This window comes from Oncorhynchus gorbuscha, linkage group LG03 (genome assembly GCF_021184085.1).
Source record: "Oncorhynchus gorbuscha isolate QuinsamMale2020 ecotype Even-year linkage group LG03, OgorEven_v1.0, whole genome shotgun sequence".
NCBI lineage: Eukaryota > Metazoa > Chordata > Actinopteri > Salmoniformes > Salmonidae > Oncorhynchus > Oncorhynchus gorbuscha.
The window spans coordinates 97,244,960-97,257,041 of record NC_060175.1 but is presented as its reverse complement, the minus strand read 5'-3'; the positions used below and the strand labels follow the sequence as shown (position 1 = coordinate 97,257,041).

The following is a 12,082-nucleotide window of genomic DNA, read 5'->3' as shown; positions in this document are numbered from 1 at the left end:
CTAGCAGACTGCTGCTCTCCCTCTCCCTCTAGCAGATTGCTGCAGCAAAAGTACAATGTGGAGGTGTCTGGAGAAATATTTCAATAATGTGTATTTCAGACTAGTGATGTTATTCTGTAGCTTCTGCTCAGAGTAGTCTTCATGTGTGCTGAGAGCATTTGATTCCTCAAGTGTCATTAAGAAGTTTCTGGTAGTTCCGAAACAGGGAAGCAGGGAGTAATTTTATGGGATCATTTTTGGGGAATAAACAAAACAACTGGTTTAGAAGTTTTTGGTGCTTCTCAAGTCGTGTAAGCAGTCATTTCAAGAGAGCTCTGGCTAAGATTTATTTTTTTAATTTCATTCAGGTTACTGACCATGTGATGGGAAATTGAAGACGACATGGCATTGGAAGGCCATTCTAGCAGATGTGTAAATTTACCAGAATAATTACAATGAACCTTTTAGTCATTTGGCAGACGTACCAGAGTAACTTACAGCGAGTGCATTCATCTTAAAGGGGTAATCAGCAGTTGCTAAATCCATTTTTGGACTTAGAAATGAATGGTTCTGAACAGTCATTCTGAAAAATATATTTTTCTCATGGCTAACTACCAGGACATTTGTAAAGACCGGCTGAAAGGGTGGGGAGCTTACATTCATGATCTCGCCTTGACTGACCGCTCTTTGAAACGCCTATGTCAAGCAACTTGGATGCATTGAGCAGTGTTGCAGTCAAATCATCTCAAGCTAATTTGGTGAAACACAAAGCAACTCAAACATTGACATTTGCGTCAGTGATATCATTTTGTTTTATATAAGCCGACACTTATTTAAATTAAATTAGATAAGAGAATATCATGTTACCGTTGGTGTATTAAAATGAGAGGTAAGGTGATGTCACCTAGTCCCCTTAATAATGAATCCAAGTGTTTGACATGGAGGAGGTAAACAGAATTGATCAATGTACAGTGGGGAGAACAAGTATTTGATACACTGCCGATTTTACAGGTTTTCCTACTTACAAAGCATGTAGAGGTCTGTAATTTTTTATCATAGGTACTTGAACTGTGAGAGACGGAATCTAAAAATAGAAACCAGAAAATCACATTGTATGATTTTTAAGTAGTTAATTTGCATTTTATTGCATGACATAAGTATTTGATCACCTACAAACCAGTAAGAATTCCAGCTCTCACAGACCTGTTAGTTTTTCTTTAAGAATCCCTCCTGTTCTCCACTCATTACCTGTATTAACTGCACCTGTTTGAACCAGTTACCTGTATAAAAGACACCTGTCCACACAATCAAACAGTCTCCAACCACTCCACAATGGCCAAATCCAGAAAGCTGTGTAAGGACATCAGGGATCAAATTCCGTCTCTCACAGTTGAAGTGTACCTATGATAAAGGTTACAGACCTCTACATGCTTTGTAAGTAGGAATACCTGCAAAATCAGCAGTGTATCAAATACTTGTTCTCCCCACTGTAGAAGCAACAGTCATTTTTCATGCTTTGGTCATTATACTTTGATCTAGGTTTCCTTCATTCAAATATCATCCAATTTCATGAAAAACATGATTTTTTTCATGCTCAGACCTTTAATGATATGTACCCATTGATTCTTGAAGATTATAACTTATAAATGCCTGATGAACGTTATTCAACTGTCGTACCCCATCAGAATCCAAAATATGTGCTTGTTTTACTCCAATGTTTGTAAACAAAGTAAATGTAAACAAACAATATATGGTTAGATCTAAAAAAAAAATGATTGAACCTAAAACAGAATAATAAAACATACACATCTGAACAAAACAATATCATTCATCACACAATAACAAAATAAACATATTTAAGCAATCACATTCAACTTCATAAAGGCCTTTTCATACTAACTACTTGTCTTTTCATACTAACTGTGGCTCAGTTGGTACAGCATGGCACTTCCAATGCCAGGGTTGTGGGTTTGATTCCTACGGGGGAGCAGAATAAAAAATGTAAAAAAGTATAAAAATGTATGTACTATGTTGCTCTGTATAGGAGTGTCTGCTAAATGACTAAAATGTAAAAACTGCCTTGACTTTTCTGAGCTGCTTTATTGAGCGGAGAAAATGTTTACTATGTGGTGGACCTAGCTATCTTAAAGTGTCAATCAGCAGTATAAATAATAAGGCATTATCCCCTCACCTGTTTGGTAAACAGCTGATGGATGGGCCTGGAGAAATGTAACCACTGTCAAATTTATAGACATAGCTATGGATGGATGCAAGGACTGACCATCCATGACACAGTATCACTCAGGGGGCTCCTGAGTAGCGCAGCGGTCTAAGGCAATGCATCAGAGTGCGAGAGGTGTCACCACAGTCCCCGGTTCAAATCCAGGCTGTTTCACATCCGGCCGTGATTGGGAGTCCCATAGGGCGGCGCGCAATTGGCCCAGCGTCGTCCAGGTTTGGCTGGGTTAGGCAGTCATTGTAAATAAGAATTTGTTCTTGACTGACTTGCCTAGTTAAATAAAGGTTCAATATGAAAGGCAAGGGGTTTGTTTTTTAATTATTCTGTGTGCTGTAATAACCAGCCCCTGTGTCACAGCCCCTGTGTCTCATCCCTAGACCCTCACAGCACACTGCTACCTGGCTCTTAGATATGTCAGAGCACTGTAAAGCCCTCATTCAGCCAAGGTCTCAGACAAGGATCCATGCTACACTCGGTTAAGTGGAACACTTTAATTCCATGTTTATTAGGGGTGTATTTTGCCTAAACCAGGTGAAGGAAAGTCCAGGGAGGACTTTGTCGATGGCCTACAGACAAACAACTGTGACACATGTCTTGGAGCTTGTCTAACATAATAACAGATTGGACCTGAAATGTATCTAGTCTCTCTGTTGTTCATTTTATTTCTTGCAGTGCCTGTGGCTCTCTTGATGAAAATTGTTTTGGAAAAAAACCACGTGACATTTTTCTCTTGTATTTTTTTATATATTTATTTTTTTGATGGGGGGTCGATCCTCTCGTTGTGAGATGAGAGGTGACTGCTGGGTAATTACAGAGGTCAAAGGGTCAAGGCTCACTGGAAAACGGTCCTTCGTTTAGTCTCTAGTGAGAGGCTGTAAACATTTGCCATGACATAAATTGACATTAACACACATACTCTCAATCCCATTTAGGCACACAGTCCTCCCTGAGTTTGAACTCTCCAGTGTGTGCGTGCGTGTTCCCCTCAGGTCTGCGCAGGATGTGACGGATGGCTCTCAGTATTTTGTGTTGTTGATGATCACAGACGGAGTTATCTCTGACATGCTGCAGACCAAGGAGGCTGTAGTCAATGTGAGTACAGTACAGTTCATCTTATCTGCGGACAGTGTATTGTTCTGAGTTGCGGCTGTCTGCAAACCAAGCATAGCCTACTACTGTCTGTCTGTAACTCCTAGTTCTTTCTCTCCCTACAGGCAGCTGCTCTCCCCATGTCCATCATCATCATCGGGGTCGGACCTGCAGAGTTTGACGGTGAGCATGGCGCCCCTAGAGGTAGAACAGAGGAGCAAACTCTCCTGTCAGCTGTTATTGGACTACTTATAAGGAGCTTTTCTCCTTTGAGGGTTCCTTTAGAAAATCAGTGTTGCAGAGTCAAGTATCCTGGCCCTCTTCAGATCAATGTCTCCTTAACGAAGGGAGGGAGGGGAGTCTCCGTTCCAGCCCACCTAAGCATAATCCTAGGCATCATCTGCGCTCGATTTGGCTAAATGTTCCCCTTGGTTAGACAATCGAACGCATTGAAGTCAGCCAAGAATTGCTCAGGTCACACGGTCAGACTGCCTGTTAGCAGCACAGGGAAGCCACTCTTCACCAGTAGCTTTGTGAGAAAATGTGTGTCTGTGTGCTTGTCTGGTTTATTTGTCCGATCCTGTGTGTATCTGGGAATTGTGTGCGGTTATGAAAACTTCTTTATGTCAGGGTTGATCTGTCTCAGTATCAGACTCAATGAGATGTTCTGTAAGACCATTAGAATTACCCTTCTTTTCATTTGACATTTTAGTGTTATCCAGACGCTCTTATCCAGAGCAACTTACAGTAGTGTGTATACATTTTTATATTTGTTCATACTGGTCCTCCATGGGAGTCGAACACACAACCCTGGCGTTATGCTCCACCAACTGAGCCACGCAGTATCAATGGGTCGACGGTCCTTTAACTGGTTAGTCTGATTTTAAATAACTGCTAGCAGCACTTAACAGTCCCATTCTAGTATCTGCAGAAGGTTTGACTTGATCTGTTCCCAGGAGTGCTAGTCTGAAAATGTGTCATGTATCGTGTCAAACTGACTTGTGTTCCCTATCTTTGTTTTTCTATTATTTGCTTGGACCTTACCCCCCTCTCTGTCTAGCCATGGAGGAGCTAGATGGCGATGAGGTCAGAGTGTCCTTCAGGGGGCACTTTGCTGAAAGAGACATTGTGCAGGTAGGTTGTGGCCAGACAACCGATAAATGTTTGTGTGTACATTTATGTACGTGCAATAACGTTCTATTTGACAGAAGGAAAACCACACGCTGTAGTAGTTCTGATACAGTCATGTATTTATTCACAAGAACCAACAAGTTTATTCTCCCAGACGTTAGGGAGGACTTCCCGTGCTCTACTACAGTGTGTCCTGTCCCTGTCATTGTCCCCCCCAACCCCCCTACAGTTCGTTCCTTTCCGGGACTACATGGACCGGTCGGGGAACCAGGTCCTGAGCATGGCCCGGCTGGCTAAGGACGTGCTGGCTGAGATCCCCGAGCAGCTGCTGGGGTTCATGAAGACCAGAGGCATCGAGCCCCGGCCCGCCCTCACCACCTCAGACCTGCCCGACCTCCACAGGCACATCTGACACCCCCACTGTAGTGGGACAGCACCTTTCAACCCCCCCCCCCCTTGGGTCTACACATATTTGATGCTCACACACACACTTGACATCTCCCTCATCTCTTTTAACCCTATGCCACTGCCATTTCACTGCAAGCCGATGTCGCCTCCCCCCTACAACTGCGCATGCTTAACACAGTTTATATCTACACACAGAATGAATGTATTCATACATTGTGCCATTGGACACGTAGGGGCGGATAGATTGAGCACCCAAAGCAATAGCCACAAGCACTGTCACTTCTGAAGAGAAGGGAGAAATATAACTGACTATGCCGTGATGCCATGCTGTATACTTACAACGTTCACAAGCATATGCAGAGGGAGGAGTTTACAGTCTGTGAAAGTTATTGATATAGAAAATATACTGAACAAAAATATAAACGCAACATGCAACAATTTCAAAGATTTTACTGAGTTACAGTTCATATAAGGAAATCAGTCAATTGAAATAAAATTCAAATAAAAAAAATGACAATGAAATCAATTTTAACCCCACTTTGTAACACAACAAAATGTGGAAAAATAATTTCTGAGGGCACTGTATATGCAAAGCAGCTTAGCCATAAACTGGAGAGAACAGGTAAAAAAAACTTCAATCAATGATAAGAGCGTCTGCTAAATTACTTAAATGTAATGTAAAATGTAATCATTGCTGATTTATTGATTTGGTAAACAAACTTGACATGTTGCTTTCAGCCCACACCTCCACACACAATCTTCTTCAATTACTGTATCCACTCCCTCTCTCTGAGTGTCATGTTATAATGCACAATGGGTGTTTTCTGTTGCCTTTCATTCGATTTTCTGAAACTAAATGACTCAGAGTGATTTATAAAAACCAAGCACCAAAACACATGAGTGCAGTTGACTGTCTTTAGGGAGGTGAATGAAGAGGTTGTCCTGGGCAAACTTTATGTGTTTGTTTTGTTGATGATTGATTTGAAGCAGGTCTTGTGTCATGAACTAGGGGTCGGTTCAGCAGGACACAGCGTTTTGGAACGTTCGGATAGAAATATGTTATGTAGAACAAGCATGCCTTCCCGACATGTAAAACAAGCAATCATGTTGGCTCTATTCAAGGCATTTCTATCTGAAACGTTTGGCAACTGAACATGTGGCCCTGGAGAGTGTTGACACGGCTGGCATGGGGCCCAGGTCACATGTTCGTTAGCGCCAGTCATTCTCACCCCCCTGTCTATCATACCATCCTGCCCAGCATGGGATGATGCTGGGCGCAGATTACACCCTGCTGGAACAGAAATGCCAGTCTCAGTGCCCTCCTGCAGTGAGGGAGAGGGAGACCGAGGAGGTAGGGGGAGGTTGAGGAGAGATAGGGAGGGGAGGTTCAGGCCTGTGACAGTAGGGCTCCAGCTGTTTGGTTGATGTTTTTATTTTTTGTGTGTTTGTCAGAAATGAAAGGAGAAAGAGAGAGGAAAGATTTCTTGGATTTCTTGTTGTCATAATACATTGGAGAAATCAGGTTAGCAACCCTGTTGCCACCTGAAGCTCCAGGCTTAGTTCTGATCATAGTTTCTATGGTTCTGATTCTGACATCAATTATACACTGTCATTAAATCTCCTTTTTGTGACCTCATTAAAAAGCATGTCAGAAAAAACTCGCAGGATACTAGAATCCCCATCTCAAAATGTTCACCAACCTAAAATGTATATAGCAAAGCATTTTTTTTACACCAGTAGGAGTTGACCACCCCCCTCACGTTGCCAATGTTGAGATAACACTGTACATCCTACTTTCAATGTTATTTGCACAGTATCAGATGGAAAGGAAACTGAGGTAATCACTAAGATACAGCAATAATTCAAGAATGTTTTCAACTAACTGTTCTGTAGAGTGGCTCAGCTCTACCACCTAGCGGTCACTGCTAATTGAGGCTCTTCTGAGCTCAGTACAGTATGAGGATGCTACAGACTGACATGATTTCCTGGTAGATGTGTTGAGTTGATAACGCTCCTGTACGGTAAGGTGAGGTTAGGTTAGGTTGACCCTGGCTCCTGTATAGTGAGGTTGGGTTGATCCTGGCTCCTGTACGGTAAGGTGAGGTTAGGTTAGGTTGACCCTGGCTCCTGTATAGTGAGGTTGGGTTGATCCTGGCTCCTGTACGGTAAGGTGAGGTTAGGTTAGGTTAGGTTGACCCTGGCTCCTGTATAGTGAGGTTGGGTTGATCCTGGCTCCTGTACAGTAAGGTGAGGTGAGGTTAGGTTGACCCTGGCTCCTGTATAGTGAGGTTGGGTTGATCCTGGCTCCTGTACGGTGAGGTTTGGTTGAGATGAGGTGAGGTTGACCCTGGCTCCTGTACGGTGAAGTGAGGTTAGGTTGACCCTGGCTCCTGTACGGTGAGGTGAGGTTGACCCTGGCTCCTGTATGGTGAGGTGAGATTGACCCTGGCTCCTGTACGGTGAGGTGAGATTGACCCTGGCTCCTGTACGGTGAGGTGAGGTTGACCCTGGCTCCTGTACGGTGAGGTGAGGTTGACCCTGGCTCCTGTACGGTGAGGTGAGGTTGACCCTGGCTCCTGTACGGTGAGGTGAGGTTGACCCTGGCTCCTGTACGGTGAGGTGAGGTTGACCCTGGCTCCTGTATGGTGAGGTTGGGTTGACCCTGGCTCCTGTACGGTGAGGTGAGGTTGACCCTGGCTCCTGTACGGTGAGGTTGGGTTGACCCTGGCTCATGCTATACTGGTTAACTGAATATGTGGACTATTGTGTGGCCTTACAATCCCTCACTTTGCAAAGCCATGTCTTGTCAGTGTGGCTAGGGATGTATGTGTGTGTGCCACAGTAAGTTGTGCATCTCTTGATCATACCTTGTCTTGTGCAGTGAATAGGAGAGTTCGCATGCTGTGACTTATACTATACAATCCTTGTTCTTGGTGTTTGATGATGATGTTTGGTCACTGTCCACTACAGCTGAAAAAATATATATCTTAATATGCATTTCACTTGTGTTACTTAACATTCTCCTCTTGATCAACTTCATTCCCTTCAAACAGAGAATGCTAAATGTTTTACACCATAGGATTTAGTTAGTGTTTAGAACAACAGGTGTGAATAGATAAATTAATGTAAATACTATGTTGTCTCTCTATGCAGATGTATAATGCAACGGATGTGATTTGAATGTCCATCCATTGTAAATAGGAACATCAAATGAAGAGTTTGTTACAGTACTACGCTAGGAAGTAGAAGGTCACTTTTTCTATCAGGGTGTCTTCACATTTGATGTGTTATGAATGTAAACGTAGTAATTCGTTGTGATTTGTGTCAAATGGATTGTGCATTTATCCATTTCCGGTGTTTCAACCAACGACAGCCAACTCATGTGTTTCAACCAAGGACAGCCAACTCATGTATTTCAACCAAGGACAGCCAACTCATGTATTTCAACCAAGGACAGCCAACTCATGTGTTTCAACCAAGGACAGCCAACTCATGTATTTCAACCAAGGACAGCCAACTCATGTATTTCAACCAAGGACAGCCAACTCATGTATTTCAACCAAGGACAGCCAACTCATGTATTTCAACCAAGGACAGCCAACTCATGTATTTCAACCAGAGACAGCCAACTCATGTATTTCAACCAAGGACAGCCAACTCATGTATTTCAACCAAGGACAGCCAACTCATGTATTTCAACCAAGGACAGCCAACTCATGTATTTCAACCAAGGACAGCCAACTCATGTATTTCAACCAAGGACAGCCAACTCATGTATTTCAACCAAGGACAGCCAACTCATGTATTTCAACCAAGGACAGCCAACTCATGTATTTCAACCAAGGACAGCCAACTCATGTATTTCAACCAAGGACAGCCAACTCATGTATTTCAACAAGGACAGCCAACTCATGAGGACAGCCAACTCATGTATTTCAACCAAGGACAGCCAACTCATGTATTTCAACCAAGGACAGCCAACTCATTTCAACCAAGGACAGCCAACTCAAGCCAAGGACAGCCAACTCATGTATTTCAACCAAGGACAGCCAACTCATGTATTTCAACCAAGGACAGCCAACTCATGTGTTTCAACCAAGGACAGCCAACTCATGTGTTTCAACCAGAGACAGCCAACTCATGTGTTTCAACCAGAGACAGCCAACTCATGTGTTTCAACCAGAGACAGCCAACTCATGTGTTTCAACCAATGACAGCCAACTCATGTATTTCAACCAGAGACGGCCAACTCATGTATTTCAACCAAGGACAGCCAACTCATGTATTTCAACCAAGGACAGCCAACTCATGTGTTTCAACCAGGACAGCCAACTCATGTGTTTCAACCAGAGACAGCCAACTCATGTGTTTCAACCAGGACAGCCAACTCATGTATTTCAACCAAATGGACAGCCAACTCATGTATTTCAACCAAGGACAGCCAACTCATGTATTTCAACCAAGGACAGCCAACTCATGTATTTCAACCAGAGACAGCCAACTCATGTATTTCAAGGACAGCCAACTCATGTATTTCAACCAAGGACAGCCAACTCATGTATTTCAACCAAGGACAGCCAACTCATGTATTTCAACCAGAGACAGCCAACTCATGTATTTCAACCAAGGACAGCCAACTCATGTATTTCAACCAAGGACAGCCAACTCATGTATTTCAACCAGAGACAGCCAACTCATGTATTTCAACCAAGGACAGCCAACTCATGTATTTCAACCAAGGACAGCCAACTCATGTATTTCAACCAAGGACAGCCAACTCATGTATTTCAACCAAGGACAGCCAACTCATGTATTTCAACCAAGGACAGCCAACTCATGTGTTTCAACCAAGGACAGCCAACTCATGTGTTTCAACCAAGGACAGCCAACTCATGTGTTTCAACCAAGGACAGCCAACTCATGTATTTCAACCAAGGACAGCCAACTCATGTATTTCAACCAAGGACAGCCAACTCATGTATTTCAACCAAGGACAGCCAACTCATGTGTTTCAACCAAGGACAGCCAACTCATGTGTTTCAACCAAGGACAGCCAACTCATGTGTTTCAACCAAGGACAGCCAACTCATGTGTTTCAACCAAGGACAGCCAACTCATGTGTTTCAACCAAGGGACAGCCAACTCATGTATTTCAACCAGGGACAGCCAACTCATGTGAATAACTTTAGTTTACCATATTGGATATGATTCAATCATCTTGATTTAATTTGAGAGATTATTACACATTTATAGGCTACAGAAGGTGGGAGGGAGCTCTATCAAAAGAGAGCCCTTAGTCATGTAAAATGCTAAATGTATGCACATAAAATAAACCTTTTTGTAAACCCATCATGTCTGTGAGTTGGCGGTCTGGTTAAGATGTTGAAATTCACACAGTATGCATGCCTTGAGATCCATTCCTGTGGTCTTCAAATACCTAAGGCTGGGATTCAAACCGATCTCGGGATTTTAGGCATTGTGGGTTTTTAAAGGCAATGTTCCCACGTTCGTAGAGATCCCATTCACGGTAAACGCTGCGTATTGTCTGCTCAATCGGAAATGGCCTTTAAAAGCCACAATGACCATAACATATGTCTTGGATTGTAATGTCTATAACATATGTATTGGATTGTAATGACCATAACATATGTATTGGATTGTAATGCCCATAACATATGTATTGGATTGTAATGACCATAACATATGTATTGGATTGTAATGCCCATAACATATGTATTGGATTGTAATGACCATAACATATGTATTGGATTGTAATGCCCATAACATATGTCTTGGATTGAATCCTGGCCCATAACATATGTCTTGGATTGTAATGACCATAACATATGTCTTGGATTGTAATGCCCATAACATATGTCTGACCATAACATATGTCTTGGAAATGCCCATAACATATGTAAAATGCCCATAACATATGTATTGGATTGTAATGCCCATAACATATGTATTGGATTGTAATGACCATAACATATGTATTGGATTGTAATGACCATAACATATGTATTGGATTGTAATGCCCATAACATATGTATTGGATTGTAATGACCATAACATATGTATTGGATTGTAATGACCATAACATATGTCTTGGATTGTAATGCCCATAACATATGTATTGGATTGTAATGCCCATAACATATGTATTGGATTGTAATGCCCATAACATATGTATTGGATTGTAATGAATAACATATGTCTTGGATTGTAATGCCCCATAACATATGTATTGGATTGTAATGCCCATAACATATGTATTGGATTGTAATGACCATAACATATGTATTGGATTGTAATGCCCATAACATATGTATTGGACCATAACATATGTCTTGGATTGTAATGCCCATAACATATGTATTTGTGTAATGCCCATAACATAATGTAATGACCATAACATATGTCTTGGATTGTAATGCCCATAACATATGTCTTGGATTGTAATGCCCATAACATATGTCTTGGATTGTAATGACCATAACATATGTCTTGGATTGTAATGCCCATAACATATGTCTTGGATTGTAATGCCCATAACATATGTATTGGATTGTAATGCCCATAACATATGTCATTGTATTGTAATGACCATAACATATGTCTTGGATTGTAATGCCCATAACATATGTCTTGGATTGTAATGCCATAACATTAACATTATTGTATATGTATTGGATTGTAATGACCATAACATATGTCTTGGATTGTAATGCCCATAACATATGTATTGGATTGTAATGCCCATAACATATGTATTGGATTGTAATGACCATAACATATGTATTGGATTGTAATGACCATAACATATGTATTGGATTGTAATGACCATAACATATGTATTGGATTGTAATGACCATAACATATGTATTGGATTGTAATGACCATAACATATGTCTTGGATTGTAATGACCATAACATATGTATTGGATTGAATCCTGGCCCATAACATATGTATTGGATTGAATCCTGGCCCATAACATATGTCTTGGATTGAATCCTGGCCCATAACATATGTATTGGATTGTAATGACCATAACATATGTATTGGATTGTAATGCCCATAACATATGTCTTGGATTGAATCCTGGCCCATAACATATGTCTTGGATTGAATCCTGGCCCATAACATATGTATTGGATTGTAATGACCATAACATATGTATTGGATTGTAATGCCCATAACATATGTCTTGGATTGAATCCTGGCCCATAACATAT

The 12,082-nt window shown here is 41.6% G+C and overlaps 1 protein-coding gene across 1 annotated transcript in view; it reads left to right on the top strand.

Annotated features, from left to right (window-relative positions):
- Positions 1-8,732, top strand: part of LOC124032330 (copine-9-like) — a 77,711-nt gene extending 68,979 nt beyond the window's left edge. Inside the window, exons 18-21 of the mRNA XM_046344648.1 lie at positions 3,208-3,310; positions 3,433-3,490; positions 4,368-4,441; positions 4,668-8,732. Coding sequence (XP_046200604.1) covers positions 3,208-3,310; positions 3,433-3,490; positions 4,368-4,441; positions 4,668-4,850 — 418 coding nt within the window. The 3' untranslated portion in view covers positions 4,851-8,732. The remainder of the gene's footprint in view (positions 1-3,207; positions 3,311-3,432; positions 3,491-4,367; positions 4,442-4,667) is intronic.
- Positions 8,733-12,082: the final 3,350 nt, after the last annotated feature.